Source organism: Drosophila mauritiana, chromosome 3R (assembly GCF_004382145.1).
Source record: "Drosophila mauritiana strain mau12 chromosome 3R, ASM438214v1, whole genome shotgun sequence".
In the NCBI taxonomy this organism is placed as follows: domain Eukaryota; kingdom Metazoa; phylum Arthropoda; class Insecta; order Diptera; family Drosophilidae; genus Drosophila; species Drosophila mauritiana.
In genome coordinates this window covers 25,468,528-25,490,038 of record NC_046670.1, presented here as the reverse complement: position 1 = coordinate 25,490,038, position 21,511 = coordinate 25,468,528, and the positions used below count along the sequence as shown (strand labels likewise).

The following is a 21,511-nucleotide window of genomic DNA, read 5'->3' as shown; positions in this document are numbered from 1 at the left end:
GCCTGCCTGCTGCCATCATCGAAACATTTTCAGAGCCCTGCTTATGTGTGTTCCAAGTGGCGATGTTTGCTAAGTCGTGGAAATTTTTGGAGCACGCACCGCACTCTCGATTGGCAGGCAATGGATTGAAAGCTGGAGGAGCTACTTCCCCAATCCGCTGGCTCTATATTGACTTGCACATTGTGGCGCTTTGCGGTATTGCGTGGTGCATACGAAATGCCTGCAAGACAATTCGCCGAAAGAAGCGTCAGTGGCAGAAAAGCCAGGAAATGATGGAACAAAACATAAAAACAATTTTCACTTGCGGTTCGTCTTTGAGCGCATTTCAATTTTCAGTTGTGCTTCTTATTCGCACCACTTTTTGGGCTCCTTGAATCACTTGTGCATCGTCTTTGGCATACCATTCCACAAAATAAGGTATTTCTTTAAGAGTGTTTCTTAAGATAGAAACTTATACAATATATTTCTAGTGTTTTTTTTTTGGGAAACACTTGTTCTTTTATTTCCAACGGATAACGCACCAAAAAAGTTTCATTGAAATTGTTGGTTTCATTTGTTTTTACTTTTGTGCTCACCATTTTTTGTTCATTTCAAGACATGCAATTGGTTATTAAGAGTACTGCGGACCAAGCGGCGTATGCGTAACGTAGACAAGAGAATGTGACACGTAACAGGTGATTTGACCTAGCCAAGCAAACTGATAACGATAACTTTATCCCAAGATCTTTTGACATGAGCAAACAAATAACAAAGAAAGCACGCAACAGCCAAAGGAGCAAGGAATGTTAGTGGAATGGAATGGAAATGCAGAGGAAAAAAACTTGGAAAAATACAAAGTGCTGTCATTCATTGTGTACAGCTATTTGCCAAGGCAAGGCAGTTCCACTGACATTCTCCTGTCCCCCACCTTCCCCCACGTTTTATTTTCCTTGGCCGCCCCGCAAGGACATATGCGTATGTCTGCGTTTGTGGATGTGTCCAAGTCCAAGTCTTTGTGCGTGTGACGTTTTATCTCTGTCACTAAATTGACACTTTAGTTAATGGATTTTGTGTGTGTGAGTGTGCCACTTTTGTGGCGCTTACTTTTTATCTGCGCTCCTTGGATTTGGATTTCTGCCACTGTTGCTCCTTAACATATCAGACCCAGGAGCCAGCAAACACAAACAGGACACGCACTTGCCCGAAACGCTCGTTCGCAAGTGTAAGTGTAAGTACTTTGAATAATAAGAATGCTCACTTTGATGGATGCGCAACAAATCTCTTTAGATTTATCAGCGGAACGATGACAACGCTGCGGATGGGTAATATGTTGTGTACACCGCGTCGAAGGCGTCATGATCCCCATAACAATTGAGGGATTATTCACGTGCTCGTGAACGTTCAAAGCAAACGATTTACCAAGACTTTCGTGTCACACAGTGTGTAGAAGTGTATAAACGTTAGCAAAGTCTCTGTGTCTCGATTTCGGTCAAACAAAATGCCCCGTCGAGTACTGGAAACCTACGGATTTGAACCAGCCAAGCAGCCATGTCTTCGTGAGTCCTTTCGCCTACTTGCAAACTATAAAGAGTACAACTTATGTACCGCATGCAGGCAAGTCAAAATTGGAACCCAAAGGTAAATGCGGCGCTGCCATCAAGAAACAGCCGAAGGAGCAACCTGTTGAGCAGAAGAACCCGCTGCACTTCCTCCACCAGAATACCGATGGGGAACTCGTCGTGCATTGGACTCGTATTAGTGGAAGTACTCAGTCTCCCATCAAGTTGTTGCCTCCTTGGTAGTTGTGTGTATCGCGCATAAGTATTCTGTTTACCATGCTCTTTCGCAATCATGGTCGTATTAATATTTGCAAGTCCAAAATTAAAAACAAAAGCATAGATTTTTAATTTTCACCTACGTGGTCAGTAATACACAACCATTTTGATATTTAGCTGATCAGCAGTCTTAGGTTAGCTAAGCTGTGGCTTGCTCTATTTTTAGCAAAAATAAATATGTTTGTTACCTTTCGGGAACACTTAAATATAAATATAATCAAAACTTTTCCAAAATTGTAATAATGCTGCCCTTAAGTATTATTTTTGATTGCTAAACTCCTTTGAAGGCTCTCGGTATGCTTATTCCATAGACATGATACCATAGAAAGCGAGCGCACACGTGCAGCTTATTTTCAGGATTTTCCAGTTTTTCGAGGGGAAAAACAAGGAAGAAGACTCCGCTTAAAGTTAAAAAAAAGTGAAATACTTAATACCTTCGGCTTATGTGCGGGATTTCGATTCGACCTGGGCCGCGTGCGATAAATACACATGTGTATATCTGTCACACTGTGTCAAGTTTTAAATCGGCTTTCGGGTCGGCCAGCAGCTTCAATTTGACGCAATAATTTATATGTGATTTGGTCGCATTGCGGCGGCTTGTCAGGACGCAGTGCGTCCGGGGGGCAGTTCGGTGGGGGATTTGTAAGTTCTGTTGACAAAATAAGCAAAATAATATATTACAAAAGTTGTGGCACGCGCTTCCGCCGGGATTTGGTTAATCGAATATGCACACAGTGGGATACGCTTCGAACCGCTCCAATCACTTTTCCCAACCGACCACGACGCATCATCATCATCATCACCACCGTGTGCTGGTCCTTGACAGATTAATTGGCCAAGTGCTCGGGAAAGTTGAGGGGCTCCTTTGGCCGCATTAAATAAATATATGGGCATGTGCTTTATGCAGCACCCAGGTGTTCTCCAAACTGGCCAAAGCCGAAGTGGTAAACTTTCCTCTGAATGTGCCAGCACAAGCAAGTTGCCAGTTGCCAGTGGTGCGCTGCTAGTTGCAACATGCCCATGCAACCGCCACCCACCACTTGGGCGCTGGGCGCGAACTTGGCCCAGCAAACTTTTCCTGTTCGCTTGCGGATTGCTTTAAAGCGACTCTATTTATGCCACTGCCAGACTAGCCACTCACACTTGAAAAAATATAGTTTAAACTTTGGAGGAAGCTGCTACCTTGTGGCAAACGATATGGGAACTTGAAGGGAAGTCCTTGATTTTACGTGGAACTTTCTCCAATCAGAAGTAATTGGAATACTGATGATACATATTGTACATCGAAATTATATTCAAAATCGAGATAAATATTATGCAGATTTTTTTGGAGTGCAGATTGCTTCCCGAATACGGACCCTTGGTGACCGGGTGCTCATTATGCCCATTGCCGAGGGTATCACGCTAAGTGGCTCCTGCATTGGGAATGGAAACTAAATGAATGGCCGCTTGAAATGCCTTGAAGCCCAAAGGATTAAATGCTCGCTGCACACACAAAGGCGACGGATTGTGCCACCGCATTGTGAAAACAACTCATTTATCATAAGCGTGCTGCAGTGGGGATGATGATGGTGGTGCTGATGAGTAGTGGGGCTCCTGGGGGCGGGGCAGCGGGATTTCGAGAGCGGACTGGAGCTTACGACAAAAGTAACTGACAACTGCAGATGAAATGTTGAAAGCGCGAACTGAACACACAGCGCAACAATTAATTGTCTCCGCATTCATTTGCCCTTCGCCAAGATGCCAGATGCTATTCTATGGAGGGGAGCTGGAGGCGCTGACGCGATGGGGTCAAGGGGCAGGTGGGCGGGGCGGTCACTTGGTCACGGGTGCGGCAGCAAGTTGGTCCGCGCGGCACGCAATAATCGCCCGGCATTTGCCCTTAATTAATGGTTGAGCGCAAAGTAATAAACGATATTTAAACAGAAATTGCTTTGTTTTTTCTGCTCTGCTTTTGTAATTGAAAGCAGACGGAATTCATATTTTATGTGGCTGTCATAAAACTTTAACAACTATTTTGCCAGCACAAATAAAAACAAACTGAAAACAACAACGTTCCTTTTAATTAACTCAAAAGCTCGAGCATGCGATAAAGGCATTGGCCAATAATTACCCTCCTTTAATTAAAATATTTATTATTAAATTAGATAGGGGTCAGCAAAAAACTCACCCGATCCAAGCGAAGATAATTCATTTTAATGATGACAGACGCCGACTCAGGGGTCCGTGCGTGTCAGGACAAAAGGCAAGAAAACTAGGACCAAGGATGGGTCCCAGGTGATCGGCTAAAATATAGGAAAAGTGTGGGAAAATGGTGCATAAAATTAATAAATAAGAGCCTTACTAAGCTTTGAGGCCGTAGTATTTCTATGGATTTTTAAATTAATTCCCTACTATTGAGAGGTAACCCATCAATCAGCAGACAAGTTAACCCATCGCTTCATTTAATTCAGAAATCCAGCTCTTTTCGGCTTGCCGCAACATGACCAATCACTTTTACCAGCCACCGCGATCTAATTAATTTGTTGCAAAATAATTTATTAATTAGCATGTCAGTGTCAGAGATTTTTGGCCACGGCCTATCATTAAACAAAGGCGAAGCCGCGCAGCAGATGGTGGGTGGCGGTGGGATTCCACCGAGAGGTAAATAGGCAATTAATCTGGCTCAACTGCGGACAGGTGTGTGCGCGAAAAAGGTGCATAGGAAAGGCGGGAAAACGGGCCGGACCGGACCGAGCCGGGCCAGGCCAGGCCAGTTGCCATCGGCCAGGCCATGTTTCTCTTTCGCCGGACATCGAGGAAGAAAGGACGAGCAAACTGGCGGAGCCAAGTGCGACACAGATGGAGGACAGCCAGCGGGAAATTGAACGAGCAATTATTTATTAATTTAACAGACACGCAATGCACATGGAGTTATCTCGATGCGATTCCTGACATCCGCACCGATTGCCGGCAATTCGAGTTTTCGCAGCGCAGTCGAATGTCAGGCGAGGATGCGGATTCAGATGCAGATTCACAAGCAGTTTCACATGCAATTGCAGTTGCAATCGCAGTCGCAGTCGCAGTGCAGTGCGTGTGTGGCCATTAAGCATTTATGATGTGCATGTCAGCGTCGGGATTCCAGATTCCTGATTCCAGCTCCTGGCAGGACTTGCAGAACTGATTTCCCATGGCGACCTTTCGTGCGCAGGACTTTCCGGCTGGTCGGCTTTAATTCGACCAGCCAGGCTGGCTTAAGAATCATGAGACAATTAATCAATTGCCTTGATAAGTTGCCCTTAATTGGGCAGCTCTCGACGTATCAAGTGATTGCTGACAGCCATTCTCGGGCACATCCTCTTAGAAATTTTATTCAAAAGCAGTCTGCTTTTGGGAATTTAATATAAAACCAACGCTGTATTTTCGGGGCTCAGCTTCTGGCTTTGGCCTCCTTTTTCACATCGCCTGAAGGGCTTGGCATTTTGGCTAGGTTTTAGCAAATTGCAGGGAGGCATTTGCCCCAAGCCGAATCCAACCGAAACCGAAATGAAAACTAAAACGTCGCATTTTCCACTCACATCTGCAGCACTGCATTCAAGTCTCTGGGTCAGCAATTTGCCAAGTTTCTGGCAAGTGAAAATGAAAGCCCTCAGTGTCTGTGCATTGGCGGTGAGTGTGAGTGGGGGGATTTTGCAACGGAAGTGGGTAAATAGTGCAAGGAGGAAATGTACAAATAAATATTTGCAAATGAAAATGAACAAGGAAATGCAAGCGCCATGTGGCAGCGACAAGCGCTAAAACGTTTTCTATATGTGGGCAAGTGTCCGCAACGATAATAAATGCGCCTCCTTGGCCACACAAAAATTTGCGGCAACCCTGATCCAGAAATAGCTCAAAGAAAATTCGTTGGAAAATTCGTGAATTGTTTTACTACAGCACAATGGGCAGGAAATGACGTTTGTGAAAATACACAAAATATTTTTCTCCCGTCGAGCCAAAATATCAAGGCTATGTGTATATATACGCCTGAGTTTGTGGAGTATTTGGATACCTTAAAATTCTATTGATCATTATATTAAAAAGCTTTTCTACCATAAAAGCATAAAAAGTAAAGTCCCATGGGACGCAATCATTCAGAAATGAATAAGCCTGGGCCCAAATCATGATTAAAAATTTAATGCGCAACTTTAAAGCCAAAGATTATCGCCAGTGAATCAAATTAATTCGAGTGCAGGAATTCCAGATAAAAGAGGAGCGAAATATGTAAAGGCAAAAATGCTAACCAACTGAATTATTTTCAAATCATTCTAGGCAAAAGCAATTTGCATCTCAATTGGTGCTCAAAAATCGAGGGGCGACGGCACGAAGGATCTGATGGGAATGGCAATCGGAATGGGTGTGTGCGGCATGGGCATGGGTATGGGTGAAAAAATGCTGCCACAAAGCGGCAATCAGTAACAGTTATAGCGGAAAATAGCTATAATATGAATAGGGCTGATATGAATATCTAGCCCAAAACAGGCAGAAAATTGCAAAAGTGCCTAAAAAGAATCCACAGAAAAGGGGCTGCACACATGACTGAAATTAAAATAGCAACAGCAACAGCCGAGCTGATGAGCAGAAGGATATTTGCGGGGCGGCGCGAGCTGAGGTCCTCCGGCAAGTCCTTCGTCCCCGGCAACCGCACAAAAGCAATTTCGATCAGGCACAAAGATAAGGAGCGGATTCGAGCAGAGAGAGAGAGAATGAGAGCCAACGCAGCACATCAGTTACAAAAATGTAGGCTACCCCCTGAAAAACACCCTCGAACATCCTGAAAACCAGACCCACACCTCAACAAAGGACCCGTGAAAGCAAAGCAGATAAAGACGAGCCGAAAAAACGAACAAGCTTGAAGGGCCGGAGTATCAAGCACACAAGGATGCGCTGCAGGATTCGTGGTTTAGGCCTCTTTTTTGGCCCCTTCTTTGCGGCTGCTGTAGGTGCGCTAAAATTATGCAAATCATCGTAATACTTTCCCGGCGCAAAGCAAAGCGGAAGGAAATTGTGTAAAAGCGGCAAGAAGGCTATATGTGCTGCTGCCTTGTCTGTCTGCTGCTTTTGGCAGCCTTTTTGGCAGGCTACAAAGCAAATAATTGCCCCAGAAATTGGGGCCATGCAAACTGTAATGTAATGGAGCCGTTTCGCTTTGAACGTCGTCGCATGTGAAGCCCTAATGATGATATTTCCCGAAAAGAACTCTGAATCAAATAAAGCGCCTGTGTGTTCGGCTGGTGGAAAACAGTAAAATGAAGTGAAATACTTGGAAAGTGTTTGCTCAGGCGACCGCAGTCAATGGTGGAAACTTAAAGACTCTTGGCCCATAAAAGAGTTTAAGCTGCCGCCCAGCCGAGCATAAAGTGCACACCCCTCTCGCCAGGACTCAGTCCAGCCGCCAGCATCCTTGGTTTCCGCTTCCTGTGGTTTGGTCGAAAAATTTAATAAACGTCAAGCTGAGTGGCAAAGAAGAACGAGGGTCCAAACATTGCACCTGCCGCTGACCGCATTCGGGAATGTTAGTGAAAAGGTGGCACGCCGAAATGCATACTTGTATGGCCGTACACCCGTACGTATACGTATTGTCCACACGAAGCAGCGGCGGCGAGTATGCAATATAGCGTATACGCCCCGTGACACTTTTGGGACAGCCAGCAGCCTTGATCCCAGTGATATCACGGAAACTTCATAAGTCTCTCGCACACGCCCAAGACCCATCTCTGATTTATGGTCTTTAACTTGGTTAACTTGCCATCGCTCATATGTCTTCGAGGGCTTATAATTGCACTTCTAAACATGAGCCATTTATAAATCTTAGACTTGCAAAACTTTTCCCATTTCCCCAATAATTTCGCGCAACATTAACGAGCTTATTAATCGTTGCCCCCTTATAGTCAGAAACATCAAGCACGTCGCTCGCTCGATTCGGGACACAGGACTCTGATCCTGGGATGAAGGACGCGTGAAATTGTCACACACAACCACATTTATGTGGGGTTGGGGTTGAGGTCACGGAGTTTTATTGGTCCCCCGGTTGGGTGGATGCCTTTTTTGAATAGCGCGACACATTAACTTAATAATTTAGTGGGTGTCGAGTGGGCTGTTATAAATATTTATAAGAGCCGCCCTGAGTGGGCCGTCGATGGCAGGACTAGATCTGCTGCTAAGAGCTACTCCAAACTATCCCATCCGTGCGGAGATTCCCCTGGATTCTCAGGCTCAATTGCGCGTAAAAGTCAAATGTTTGTGCCTTTCGCCCAAAATGCTTCCTTGGCACTTGGCAGATTCCGATACACACATGCAAAGTTTGCACGTCCCGGCACACACACACGTATAGGTATCCCATATACATGGCTCTCTAAGTCGACGTTATATATGCGCATGTATTAGTTTTGGCCGCCATTTCTGCATACCGTACAAACGGAAAAGCTTACAGTCGTTAAGGGATTTAGCAGGCAAATATAAATTTATGAAATATTCGCAAGGATGTGCGAGACGCCCGTCTATGGTGGCTACTGCTATTGCACCTTTCCGCAAACAAACCAGAAAATCACACCGTTTTGGCCTGGTTATAGCTGCAGCTATAGCTCCAGCCATGCAGCCATATAGATGAGGCAACAAACACAATCTCAGCCACAACACGAGTTGTTGTTGCCCACTGGACGTGGACGTGGAGCTGGACATGGACAAAATCAATGCTAAACCAAACCAAACCGAACTAATGTTATTTGTGGAACAAACAACGATAATGAAATCATGGGGCGCTGGGTAAATGGAAAGTGATTCGGTTGGTTCTGGTCAGGTTGTGGCATCGGGCCAATAACTAATTTCATTTACTCTGCCAGGCACATTTGCAATCGGCAAATGGCAGCATATGCACACAAAAGTTGACAATATCCGCATGAGGCCCCCGGCTTAAATATTACCTGGGGCCTCTGATCTGGAAGTAATTAAGCCAACCAGGTGATAATGTAGGCCACACTTTTTCACCTTTAATTCGTTACCCAGTTTAACCAATAATGATGTAATAATATAATAAATTCTGGATCGCTCGTGCAAGTCGATGCAAACAATAAAATTCGAGAATGAATTGCACATATTTTTGAAACAGTTGTGCACACACTTCTCCGATTTCCGAACAATATAAATAGACCTGCAAGCGATAAACTGCCGAGTTGAATCTTTCGGATATGTTGCGAATTCTACTTCTGCTACTGGCATTCTGTGCCTTGGGTAATAAATGAAAATATGTTCTCGCCAATTGCTGGATGTAAAGTTTATATTCTTAAGCACATGGACAGTGCCGATTCACCAGGGCTCAAGTGGAAGGGACCAACCGCATCTTCATGGTGCGTGGTCGGAACCGCCAGCTGTCCCTGAAGCGAACTGCCAGTTCGGCGGTTGGAGAAACCCTGCAGATGTGGTGCAATCCCCGGGACATAGTGGCCACCACCTGCCAGGCGGGAAGGGTTGCAGCCTTCCGGCCACCCCTGCCCATGACCTGCCGCGCTGCTCCGGCGGCCATCACCACACCGGTCCAGGATCGCAGCTGTCCGGCTACCATGTACCGGGTGGGCTACAACGTGGGCAACAACCAGTTCCTGGAGCTCTATCGCGCCTGTTTCGATACGAGAGCTGTGAGGGCTATCTTCGTGGAACACCGGGTGTATGGAAAGCCCTTCTGTAAGTATATATACGTAGGTGTAAGATACATCTTAATTATGATATGTATTTCAAACTTACAAAAATTTTCAGATATCACCCGACCCTGTGTCCAGTTTAGTTCTGATGGAGTGATCAGTGGCGCGGATGAGGCTAGCTATACGGTTCGAAATATCCACGGCACCTTTAGGAGGTTGTTTGGCAACAACCAGAACTATATACCGAACAACCGCGATGTGATCATCAATCGCGGACATCTGGCCGCCTCGGCTGACTTCTTCTTTGGTGACCAATTGTGCGCCACCTTCAAGTATGTGAATGCAGTGCCGCAGTTCAAGAGCATCAACGATGGCAACTGGGAGACCATCGAGCGATTCGTTCGCAATTCGGTGACCGGAAACAACTTTGTGAATGTGCGCACCGGGGCCAGGGGTGTACTCTCGCTGCCATCGGCCAGTGGACCCAAGAATGTCTTCCTAAGTGGCAACAGGAATCCGGTGCCCCAGTGGATGTACAAGATAGTGCGGAACGCCAACAACCAGCCCATCGTGGCCTTCCTCACCCTGAATAACATCTACGCCCGTCAACGTCCAGCTGCTCCCAACTTTTGTCAGCCCGTGAATTGCCCAGTGGCATTGGCCAACACGGCACGGGCTGGCTTTTCGTTCTGCTGCAACCCCGCCACTTTCAGGCCCTAATTGGGTGTCTTTCTCAATACAAAAAACCTTCGAGCCTCACAAATATGAGTCATTTTGTTACCATGATCTTAATGCTGGCTGGGTTTTTGATATAACAGTATATTCAAACATGGTAAACTTGCGATAATTTAAACTGAAATTAAAAGTATATTATTTCGCCTTTAGGTCGCAAATCAATTTTCATTTTCATAAATCGTAAATGCTTGCGTGGCAGTTTAAAACGCGTGCGAACACTTCGAATTCATGGCTCATTCGGAATGGACTCGAGACGTCAGTTTTAATGGTCATTCAGCGGCTTCTCATAAATTTATCCCCCGGGACGCCACTGCCACTGCCGCCCGCTTTTGGCCCATTTAAATTCAAGCTGCGATTGTGGCGCAGGGCAAACGCTTTTCAATGCGTGCGAGTGCAATAAAGGCAGGCGGCCATGGCAATTGCTTGGCCGGGGGTTGCGCCTAAAAGTAGACATTAAATAAATTATTCAGCAGGGCATGGCTGTTTGTGTCTGTGCGGCTTTTAAATACGCACGCCTGCGAAATTGTTTTGTGCGTGTGCTGCCGGAATGGAGCTGATGGATATCCTGGGTGGATAATGGAGCCGCGGGGCTGGGGGGCCGGGGACACTGGGAGCTCATAAAAGTGCAGAATAAATTTAGCAACCCGGACATGCGTTCAACTGGGCTCTCATAAAACCTAACAGTTGTAATTGTGCTGTAAACACGCAACTCAATGGCGTTGTGAATGGGCTGAGCACTTGCACCACCCAACATGCCGGCCACCCACATTCTGACCATTTCTATGCATCCATTCTGCACTGCGGCACAATTTAATTTATGCCCCGTTTTGTGGCCGGCTTGTTGATTTTGCTGCCCCTTTTACTTTTATTTCTATTTTTATTGACCATTACAATTCTACACAAGCATGGGGGCAGAGTTCCTCACACCAACCGCACATTTTCACATTTGAGTCACAAATTTTATATGGCATAATTCGGTTCGCCCCTGTGAGCATGCATTAAAAGTGCCCAAATAGCGCCAAATTGCTCGTAAGCAGCGGAAATTGCGTTACGCCCACTTCAAATCCAGACGGACGGAAATCAGACAAAAGCCTAGCATACTTTACCCAGCATTAACCATTTCGCAACATGGCCATTAAAACACATAGCCACTTAGACAACTCCCAAACATTTGGGCACAGAAAGCATTTCAATGACCAGACAACAACTGACAGACGAATAAAACACGGCCATTATGCAGCCTCTGTCTGGCATGGATTTTGTAAAAGTTGAACCTTGCTTTCGGTCACAAAAATCTATGGAAATCACTGGCTAACTAACCACAACACCTCTTCCCAGGAAAGTGCCATCAAATTCCCAATAAAACACCTATCCATATGCACCACTAATGGCCAACTATGCTTAGCCATGCATAAACTGTATATATTTCCTTCTAAGCCAGTTCCTGTTACTGAATAGCTTTCGAAAATAAATTTCATCGGCAGTCAGGGAAAATATGCACCAATTACTACGCATTTTCCAAGTGGAAAATGTGCCTGAGTGCTGAGCCGTCCAGAATAGCGAAAAGTAATAAAATCGCTTTTTCATGCATTTAAGTCAGTAGAAGAAGAGGAAGTATGCCTATGGCCAAAAATAGTCTGTTGTCTGAATGCAGACACGTGCCCACGAGCCTGGCCAGAACAAAGGGCCAGGCCAGAAAAGCCGGCCTAAACGGTATATAAGCACCAGTGGCTCAACTCATTGATCAACAAGCACGATGGAAGTGCAACAACTGCTCCTAATCGTAGCCATTGGACTGGGATTGGGTAAGAAAACATAGATATAAACCACTAACAACCTGGTGATTCTAAATGAAATTAACATTAGTAAGGAATCCTTCCCTAATGCAGCAAATAACTAATAACTTTCACATTCCAGTGCTCCTGTCCCAGGCGGACTGCCCGCTCTCCAGGGCAATGATCGAGGGCACCAATAGGATCTTTACGAACCGCAATGCAGCCGGCCAGTACGAACTGAAGCGTCTGCAGAGGGTCCGCACCAACGAGGTGCTCCACATGATCTGCCAGCCTAACGACATTGTCCAGACGACCTGTCAGCGGACGCACAACAACTTCAGCAGGCCATTCCCAATGCGCTGCCAAAGACCACTGGCCGCCTCGGCCACGGCAGTTACGGATACCTCCTGTCCAGCTACCATGTACTCCGTGGGCTATACCATCAACAATCGGCGTTTGGAGCTCTACCGCGCCTGCTACGATCGCAATGGAGTTCGGGCCAGGTTCACTACCCACTCCGTGTACCACAAGACCTTCTGTAAGTTACCTTCTTCCGATTGTTAGCAAAGAATTCAATGGGTTTGTTTCCCCCACGTTGCAGTTCCTCAACGACCATGTGCAGATTTCTCCAGGGACGGCGTGCTCAGCGAGGCCGATACCCAAAGCTTCCTGCCTCGCAACATTTACCGTGCATTCCGCACCATCTTCGGCAATAACCAGAGGTATATTCCCAACGAACGCGATGTGATCATCAATCGGGGACATCTGACCCCATCGGGAGACTACCTCTATGGAGACCAGATGTGCGCCACCTTCAAGTACGTCAATGTGGCACCCATGTTCAAGAGCATCAACGATCGCAATTGGGAGACCATCGAGCGGTGGATTCGAACTCGCATAAGTGCCGGCGGATCGCTGAGGATCAAGACCGGGACTAATGGTGATCTGCACCTTCCTGACAATCGGAGCCGCCAGCGTCGCATTATTCTGGGCGCCGGCACCAAGAACATAATGCCGCTGTGGCTCTACAAGGTGGTCCGCACCTCCTCCAATGCACCGCACAGTGTTTTTATCACCCTGAACAACATCTTCGCCAGAACTCGACCTCCGGCTCCAGCTTTCTGCACCAGCATCACCTGCCCCATGGCCCTGGAGAGTGTGGCAGCGGCTGGATGGACTTACTGTTGCAATGCCACCACTTTCGCCCTTTAAATCCACGCGCCATGACAATAAATATATCTCATATCAGCAAAACAAAGCGCCGCTTTAATGTATTCCAGTGACTTTTTGTCACTTTGCTTTCAATTTTGATTTTACCAGGACCTCACCATTTTTCCACTGAGTCACGTAAGCTCAGCCCCATCACATGATGAAATCCTGCTTAAAGATTGCCCCGACGAACGGTTTCAAGTGCGGAATCTTATTTTATTATTCCCTGCTGCACCTAAGATTCAATTTTAGATAGGTTTTTATGAGTGCTGCTGACAAAATGCAAGCCACATAAAGTTCAATGGATGCAGCTGGAAAGCTCGCAGGAAAAGGAAGGGCGACTCCTTTGTTATTAAACGTGCGCTTGTGCAGGTAAACAACCCACGCGATGATAAGCGCAGATAAGTCCGACTGAAAGGAGCGGAAACAGAGGTGAGCTCGGATGGCTTCCACCTTTCCATCCGCCCTTTGAACCTAGAAAAAGCCCACGGCAAGGTACCCATGCCGCTTATCACCGATGACCTGCGAGGCGTCTTGATGAATGTCTGGGTCCTTGAGAGCTTGATATATAGGAAAAGCTCTAGCATGAGCACTTTTGATTGGTCAGGTCTAATCTCGATCTCCAGTTCCAGCTGAGAAGATGATCGCGCTGAAGTATCTGTATCTGTGTTTCTGCGAGTACATTTGAGATTACCTTCAGTTATAGCTAATGCAACCAAAACAAAAATAAACAATACTCTATGAAATTTGTTGATAAGAAAAATCTATATATGAAATTGGATCACTTTGTATATCTATTGGGGAACTTATCAAATATCGTAAATCTTGTTTCACCGAGTAACATGATTAAAAGGAAGACATCCCTAAAATGCAGTCAATGATGTAATTATTACACCTATTATGCAAGTAAAGGAGGAAATAGATAAATATATGTACAACATTTTAATCATCTTTGATATCACAAGTGCAAATGCAATACATCTTGTCGGTTTTATCTTTTACACATGTGGAATCATCTTCATAGCTGTCCAACCGACTAATGGTAGGTACATCCACCTCTACGGAATCTGTAACATTATTGAAGATAACGGTGGCCCGAAAGTCGGCGGAGTTCTGCTTCACCTTGAACATGGTGCGATAGGTGCCCACCTCCACACGGGGCACATCGTCGTGGAAGTTCTGGTCTAGCTCGACTTTCATCTCTGTCAAGTGAATATAGCTGAGCGTGAGTTCCGAGCAAATCTCACTCAGATTCCTGCCGGCCAGATACTCGTTGATCCGACCGATCACCTTGGGGGCAATGCTCTTCGCCCATTGCGTATCCAGTCTTTTGTAAGGCACACAGGTGCAGAAGTGCTCCGGTATTCCGGCATCCTCACACGACCTCGTCTCATCGACGGGATAAAATAGGGATTGGCACTTGGGACAGTCGGCCGCTTTGGGCAATGTTTGACCATCTGGAGTGCCGCCCAGTTCGATGATGTGTTTCAGGGTGTAGTGCAGATCGTAGTTGGATGTAAGTCGATTCCGATTCAGCTCAAGGGCCCTGGCGTATTCCGGATACTGAGCTCGGAACCAAGGCGGCAAATAGATAAACATCGAGGGAAGACGCTCTTCTAGGAATCCACTGGGCAGGGACATGATTCTGCCATAGCGTGAGCCATGATCCGAGAGGAACACCATAATACTCTGGTCGAACACACCATCGGCCTCGAAGTCCAGAAGGTACTTAAGCACATAGTCCTCCATTTTCGAGGGCATCTGGAAGCTGTCGTGGCTGAAACTGTTTGACCAGAACAGACCCCAAATGGGTCGCTCATCCACGAAACGGTTGGCAAAATTTCTGCCCATGTCGTAGACGTAACTGCTCGTGATCCGCCGGCCGATGCAGTACCTCATCGAGCAGTCACTGCATTTCCAGGTGTTCAGGCCCGCTTCAACGGCCTTCTGAAAAGGCCTTAAGTAGAAGTCGGTGGGCTGCTCCAGGAAGCCCGGTTTCACGTAGTTGAATGTATTCATGCCAGTCTCATCCTCAGCATAGGCTGTGAGGTAGCTGGCATTCCGGAAGTAGTGCCATATAAAAGGGGTCCTATCTAGGCATCCATCTTCGTGCCAGTTGCACACCTTCTTAATGGCTGACTCAGGATTGTAGCCTGTCAAAATGGCCAACAGATTGGGAAAGGTGTTGTCGCCTATCTACACATGATATAATCCATATTTAGTCCTCGGCTATAAATCCCGGCTTCGTTACCCACCTTGTTGTATCCTTGCTGCTCGAACCACCCGTCCCCCGTTAGGAACTTATAGACCTTCGGCATAGTTCTACGCAAATTGATCCGCGAAAGGCTGTCTATGCCGAACATAAGGACACTTGGCTTCCTTTTGGACGGTTCCAGCGAGAGTCCTTTGGGTGGTGGCCTATATTGGATGAGGTTATACGCATCGCTCTGCAAAATATCCGACTCGTTGCCCAGACGATGGCAGGCCAAGATCAGGCCCTGAACATGGACCGGCACCTCGTAGTTCTGAGTGAAGTATTTTCGCTCCAGTCTGAAAAGTATGAAATTAATAGGGAGTTGGTCATAAGAAACATATCAAGACAGATATTACTTATCATAACTGTCGTGCTCACGGTCCCGCGTTATCTCCTGATAATAGCAATTGTACTCCCCCCCATGGGAGTTGAGAATAATGGAGGCTAACGACTCATTGATGAAGAGTGTATATAGCTGCCGACTGATGTCATAGATCGGAGTAACCAGGGCGGTTTCGTTGGAGCAGGTCTCAAAGTGCTCGGGCTGGAAAATGGCCATTGCATCTGAGGCGAAGGGATCAACATACGGGATCTTGCACTTGGCGGACTCCACAAAATATGCGGGTCGGACTTCGTCCTGTACTTTTCGATCTACTTCAGCAGGAAGGAAGTCGGAATTGGAGTCATCCGATCCTGTGACTTCTGAAGCTCTGGGCTTTTCCAATAATTTCTTATATTTAGTATTTGCATTTTGGGTTTTAATGCCGAGTATTACGATTATTGCAATTAGGCAGAAGCAGAGCCATTTATGAATTGGTCGCATTAGGGTTATCATGACTGTTTAGCCCACGATAGTTACTCACAAACTGTTCAGACCAGCCGGAATGTCTTGCCATTTAGATAGCTTCCTCCATCACCACAGTGTATATGCTCTTATCGCTTTACCGTTAAGCAAAGTAAAATGTTTCATTGTTTTTGAAAATAAAACTTTTAATTTCCGGAAATATTCATTTAGTTAATGCTGTAGTCGAGTTCGCCGACTATTCCCGTTATTCTGCTAGTAAAAGTAAGAACGCTAAATTTCTTTATTTTTCTGGCATATCGATAGATATTGGAGAGTATGATGAGAAAAAATGAACGGCGAAAAGACTGAAGCAACGACGGTATGTTGAGCTTTTTAGTCGCATTCGGAAACTCCGTCCCGATGCACCGATGATTCTCCTGCTAACCAAGTTCCACGCCAATTTCGTATGGTAGTTAAACCGTGACTTTCTGTTAATAAGAGATATGTACAAAATAAGTGTGCCGACGTAATCCCTGCACCTATTTTCTATTTTTTCCTATTTACTTTTATCACTCGAGGATGTAGGCTCGACTGCACTTCTATGACGCCTGGATGTGACGCCGAGACACAACTGGCGGTAACCCCAAGTTGATCGAGTGTGGATCGGCAGATAAAGCTGACGGGAACCTATGGTAAGATTAATGCCTCCACATCTTCCACAACAAACTCACTCCTAGATGGCGACACCATGCCTACGAGACTCGGCCAACTACAAGCGAATATATTTAATATTTTACACTATCTTAACTACGCTTTCAGCACACAAGAACTTTGTGACTTAAACGATATGCTTCTGTACAATATTTTACATTCACTGCTTGAAATTAAAGCGGCGTTGCTAGAATTTAATTTTACACGTTGTTAGTCAAATGGATTGTGTCATTGCTAAAACGGGAAACATTGGGAAAACTTGGTTTGACTGTAGACACATATACAAAAAATTAATATTAATACAAAATCTACAATTTGTCAACATTAATGTCCAAATACGAAAAAACAGTCGCCCTCCAAGCGTCGTTAGCCATAATTTTTATTACGAACATGTAGTTACCCCTGGGGACTGGAACAATTGTGAACATCTTGTCATCCAAAATGAAATTCTTGAGTATGATGTCGTGCTGTGAGATAGAAAAATTAGAAGAAACCCATTGAAGGAAAATTTTCGAAACTTAACTTACGTTAAACGGACAAGAGTGATTAGCATTGATGAAGGGCCGTAGTGCCCCATAAAAGTAGAAGAATACATTTGACGGATTCGGGTGCTTTATGATGTGGCAAAGATCCACGGTAGTGTTAAATAGATATGGATGGTAGCCGGACAATCTTTTCCACACACTGAAATTGACATGTACCGTCTTCACTGGTAGCTTCTTTACTTTATAGTAAACGTTAGCTCCAATAATTCCCCGACCCAGGACTTTCAATCGACACTCTTTTATTTCACCAAAGGATTTATCCCGATCCTCGCACTTTATGTTTGTGTGTCGAGTTGTGGGTATTCCGTGTACCAGAGCACCGAAAACCCACATCAGAGCAACCATAAGTGGGATGTTCATATCGTTGAAGCTCACAATGTACTAATTACAAAAATTGCTGTCGCGACTATTTAGATATATAATCAAAAATCCATTAGTATTGCTAGCTTGGTTGTAAGCTTTGTACATCAGGCGATCTAAACGGTGTTTAATTTTTACATTCCGTTTTTAATTAACCAAATATTTTGTCTTTAATAAGATCTTTAATGTTTTTTAACAAAGAGAAGCAAGATTTATAAGATTCAAAATAACATAACTTACCTTTTTCAAACAGCGAATGAAACCACCTTAGCCGTGTTGCCCTTCGCCTAGCGGAGTTCGTCACCCCAACCATAAAGCACTGTTTGCACAGGAGACTATTTATAATATGATCGCAACCCGGGTTAGTTATATTTTTCTTTGCATTTATCGAGCATATTGGATTTTGAACCTAAATGAAGAATTGTGACATCTTGCTTAGTGGCCCAGTGTGAACGGCTATCGATAGCTCGCGGTAGTATGAATACACTGCGAACGCAATTGTGAGCTCGGGAGAATATCTGGATTTTTTAGGGCATTCAGTTGCGCATTTGGGGGATTTTCGTATTAACTGCAGCAAACACCCTGCGCGTTTCGATTCGATTGGTTCTTGAAATGGTAAAATGCGGCTGGGCCGTCGAAAAAATTGAGAAAAATAAATCGCGTCGAGTGTGGGACGCAAACGGAATCGCCGTGAAAATACCGAGTTAAATGTGTGTGATCGAATCTTTCCTCCGAAAGGGATCTGCAATCGAAACGGAAGGGAAAACGCAGCGCAAGACATCCTTGCCCACGCAGGATAGCTGTGTGAAGAAGACGCGACGATTGGTCAAGAGGGAGGGGGGAGCACAAACAGGATAAGCAGTGGCAGAAGAAGAAGCAGAAGGCGGAGCCGCATCTGCCGCAGTCAAAACAAGAGAGGAAGTGCAACAAAAGCGAGATAAAAGTGCATTCAGCTGGGGGAAATGTGAAATGTGAACGATGTTGCAACGTCGCGCTGCTTGCATCGCCAAGTAAAAGCAGAGTCAGAAGCATAAGCAGAAGAAAAGCAAAACCAAAGCAAAGCCAGAACAAACAAAATACACAAAGTGAGAGAGGAGAGAAAGAGAGCGGGAGTGTTTGGTGTATCTGTGTGCAGTGCGTTCGCGTGTGCGCTTGTGTGTGTGCGTGTTACTTTGCTCACAACAAATTATCGTTTAATTTGCTTCGATTTTGCACCAACAACAAGCAGTGCGAAAGGGGATGTCCTTTCCACCACCACCACTATCACCACCCCCTGCTCCCTAAGGTCATAGGCCACCAGCCAGGAGGTGAGTAAATAAAGTTGTTTAAATTTTGTTACCCAAAACTCTTTCGCACCTAACGATAACAAACTGATGAGTTGACCTCGCTGCAAGCCGCGTAGGAAACGAATGCCAAATTTAACCAAAATAATAAAACACGTTTGCCAACGCCAGCAGCGGCGACAACAACAGCTACAACCCATGTCCAATTAAAGTTGCAGTAGGGAAAAAAAGAATGAAAAAAAACCGGCATGCCGGCTGCTGCGATTCAGAACTGCTCAAAGTTAAACGAGCCAAGTAACAGCAGAAACAACAGAAACCGCACACCAGCCACAGTGGAACCTCACAAAGAAGAGCAAAAAAACAGTCGTCTTACAACTTTAGATCGTATCCACTAGATACTCCTTCGCATTTGAAGATACATCCTGAGATCAGTATATATTTAGAAAAACAATTTCGTTTTCAAGAAACATTAGAAAAGAAAATTGTTTTAAAATTTGTAATTGGATAATCCATATTCGGAAATTATTTCTCAGTTCTCAACATAGTAAAATCAGATTATTTCTTACTTTATCTCAAAACAGCTCGGGTTACAAAGGTACCACTGTACAAAGGGTACACAAATCGCGTGAGTGTTGGTGCTCCTTTGTTGGTGTGCGTGTGTTTTGGTTAGCAATACTACACCAACTCGCGGCGCACTTTAAATATTTGGCCCAACTACACAGAGAATTGTGCTTGGGCTGCGGTTTTTTCTGCGCCGCCAACTTTTTGAAATGAAAATAATCATAATCAAGGGCTGGGCGCAGAAGTGGGAGGCTTTCAACAATGCCACACCCACTCGAATCCTCCAGCACTACCCCCTTCCCCCTTCCCTACACACTTGATTTTTTTTCTCTGGAAAGCCAGAATGTATGAATGAGTTAATCAGAGAGAGCAGAGGCAAAGCGCCAAAAGGCAACAGTCAGCAGACGCATCGTCTGCCCAGTTCACTGGCTGCCATCGCCATCATCAGCAAACAACCAAACAACACACAAAACGCAAAAAACAATTGCACTAAAGTTTCACTAGAATCTGCAATGAATCAGAAGGGAAAACCATGGAGAGGGGCAAGCTGAATGTGCTGGCTATAAACTGTAAAAGTAATACCCTATTTCAGTTCGTAGTTATACATTCACATAATGTATTACAGTATTCTATAGATTAAACAGTATAACAGATGATTGTAAAAGCTAGAATAGAAAGTACCAAAGCCAACAAATTAGAAACAGGTAGTATTATATTGCATAAGCTCATGCCTAGAGTGCGTTCCAGCTAAGTGACCCATTCGGTTCGGAGTGTATCAAATGCCATGACAAAGATCCCGACGATGAGTCTGCTGTAAATTGCGATGGCATTCTGCGCTTAACGGGTTTTTTGTTTGTTACATTTTTCGACATTTGCGCCATTGACGTAATTGTTAGACCCGGCCCAGACACACTACTCAACTGAACCGTCAGCAGTCCGTCTGACACCGCCACTCCAGAGATCCCGAGCTGCAGAATAACCATTCCCAGAGTTCCCAGCTCCATGGCCATTTGAACACCCATTTCCATTTCCATTTGGAACCGTCGCTCCCGTCTGCGCCTTTTTCAAGCTCAAGAGCAAAGTCGGCTTTGCCTTGGTCTTTTCATGAATTTGCATTTGCGGCGGCCGGGAAAATGCTCGTATTTTCAGCGGGTATTTTTCATAATTTTCTGCTCGCGCTCTCCGATTTTTCCAGCACATTTTCCCTTTTGGCTCGCCCGGGCCGGCGCACGGTTCGTTGCCCTTTTGTCAAGCTTTTGGCAAAGTTTTCGGCTGTATTTTCGTGTTATTGTCGGAATCGCATAGAAGAAATGAATGGTCTGATAAATACTGGATGCCTAGTAAACCCAGCAGACCAAACAGCACACCAAACCGCCGCTGACTGCCAATTTGGGCGGACCACAAGCAATTAAAATTTAATTTGCCCAAAACCTCGAGCACATAAACCGCAGTATTAAAATTTAACAACGCAGCAGGTCCTGCGGCCAAACTGCCTACTGACTGGGGCCCACTTTAGAGCCCAACACTTTGGATCCCAGATCCCAGCACAAATTAATTGAATTGAGACACATTTGCAAGTGGCCGCAGAAAAGAGAAATTATTTTGGAACGATTCTTGTGGGCGGCATTTGATGTCCAAATAAATTTATAATTTTATTAGGCGACTTTTTCCCATTCAGCAGAATGACGGGGAAATGAAAGGTCCTTGGCAGTTAATGTTCCGAACTCACGCACTCCACGACAAGCGCAGAGGATACACTGAAAACAATATTTGAAATGGCTTTCCTTTACAATATTTATTTGTTATTGGAAGTTTCTTAAATGCC

General features: G+C 45.2%; 6 protein-coding genes across 7 annotated transcripts in view; 4 read left to right on the top strand and 2 right to left on the bottom strand.

Annotated features, from left to right (window-relative positions):
• The first annotated feature begins 1,409 nt into the window (after positions 1-1,409).
• On the top strand, positions 1,410-2,012 carry LOC117144639. The gene is made up of 2 exons (XM_033309935.1): positions 1,410-1,535; positions 1,594-2,012. The coding sequence occupies exons 1-2, from the start codon at positions 1,478-1,480 to the stop codon at positions 1,779-1,781; spliced, it is 246 nt and encodes an 81-aa protein (XP_033165826.1). The 5' UTR covers positions 1,410-1,477; the 3' UTR covers positions 1,782-2,012.
• Positions 2,013-9,019: 7,007 nt separating this feature from the next.
• LOC117145400 lies at positions 9,020-10,189 on the top strand. The gene is made up of 3 exons (XM_033311038.1): positions 9,020-9,062; positions 9,120-9,512; positions 9,585-10,189. Exons 1-3 carry the CDS (start codon positions 9,020-9,022, stop codon positions 10,187-10,189), a joined length of 1,041 nt encoding a protein of 346 aa, XP_033166929.1.
• Positions 10,190-11,960: 1,771 nt separating this feature from the next.
• Positions 11,961-13,191, top strand: LOC117145704. Its single transcript, XM_033311449.1, has 3 exons — positions 11,961-12,009; positions 12,122-12,517; positions 12,581-13,191. Exons 1-3 carry the CDS (start codon positions 11,961-11,963, stop codon positions 13,189-13,191), a joined length of 1,056 nt encoding a protein of 351 aa, XP_033167340.1.
• Positions 13,192-14,028: 837 nt separating this feature from the next.
• LOC117145631 lies at positions 14,029-16,963 on the bottom strand. Of its 2 annotated transcripts, XM_033311351.1 has the most exons (4): positions 16,791-16,963; positions 15,799-16,714; positions 15,444-15,738; positions 14,029-15,384 (listed from the first exon to the last, which is right to left on the bottom strand). In XM_033311351.1, exons 2-4 carry the CDS (start codon positions 16,275-16,277, stop codon positions 14,131-14,133), a joined length of 2,028 nt encoding a protein of 675 aa, XP_033167242.1. In that variant the 5' UTR covers positions 16,278-16,714; positions 16,791-16,963; the 3' UTR covers positions 14,029-14,130. The 2 variants fall into 2 exon arrangements, with proteins under 2 accessions (XP_033167242.1, XP_033167241.1); XM_033311350.1 differs by having other exon boundaries at positions 15,799-16,963.
• A 64-nt stretch (positions 16,964-17,027) lies between these two features.
• On the bottom strand, positions 17,028-17,842 carry LOC117145695. The gene is made up of 2 exons (XM_033311436.1): positions 17,465-17,842; positions 17,028-17,404 (listed from the first exon to the last, which is right to left on the bottom strand). Exons 1-2 carry the CDS (start codon positions 17,840-17,842, stop codon positions 17,246-17,248), a joined length of 537 nt encoding a protein of 178 aa, XP_033167327.1. The 3' UTR covers positions 17,028-17,245.
• A 566-nt stretch (positions 17,843-18,408) lies between these two features.
• LOC117144574 (ankyrin repeat domain-containing protein 50) overlaps positions 18,409-21,511 on the top strand; it is a 27,010-nt gene continuing 23,907 nt past the window's right edge. Inside the window, exon 1 of the mRNA XM_033309827.1 lies at positions 18,409-19,149. The gene's annotated coding sequence lies outside the window, so the exon portion shown is untranslated. The remainder of the gene's footprint in view (positions 19,150-21,511) is intronic.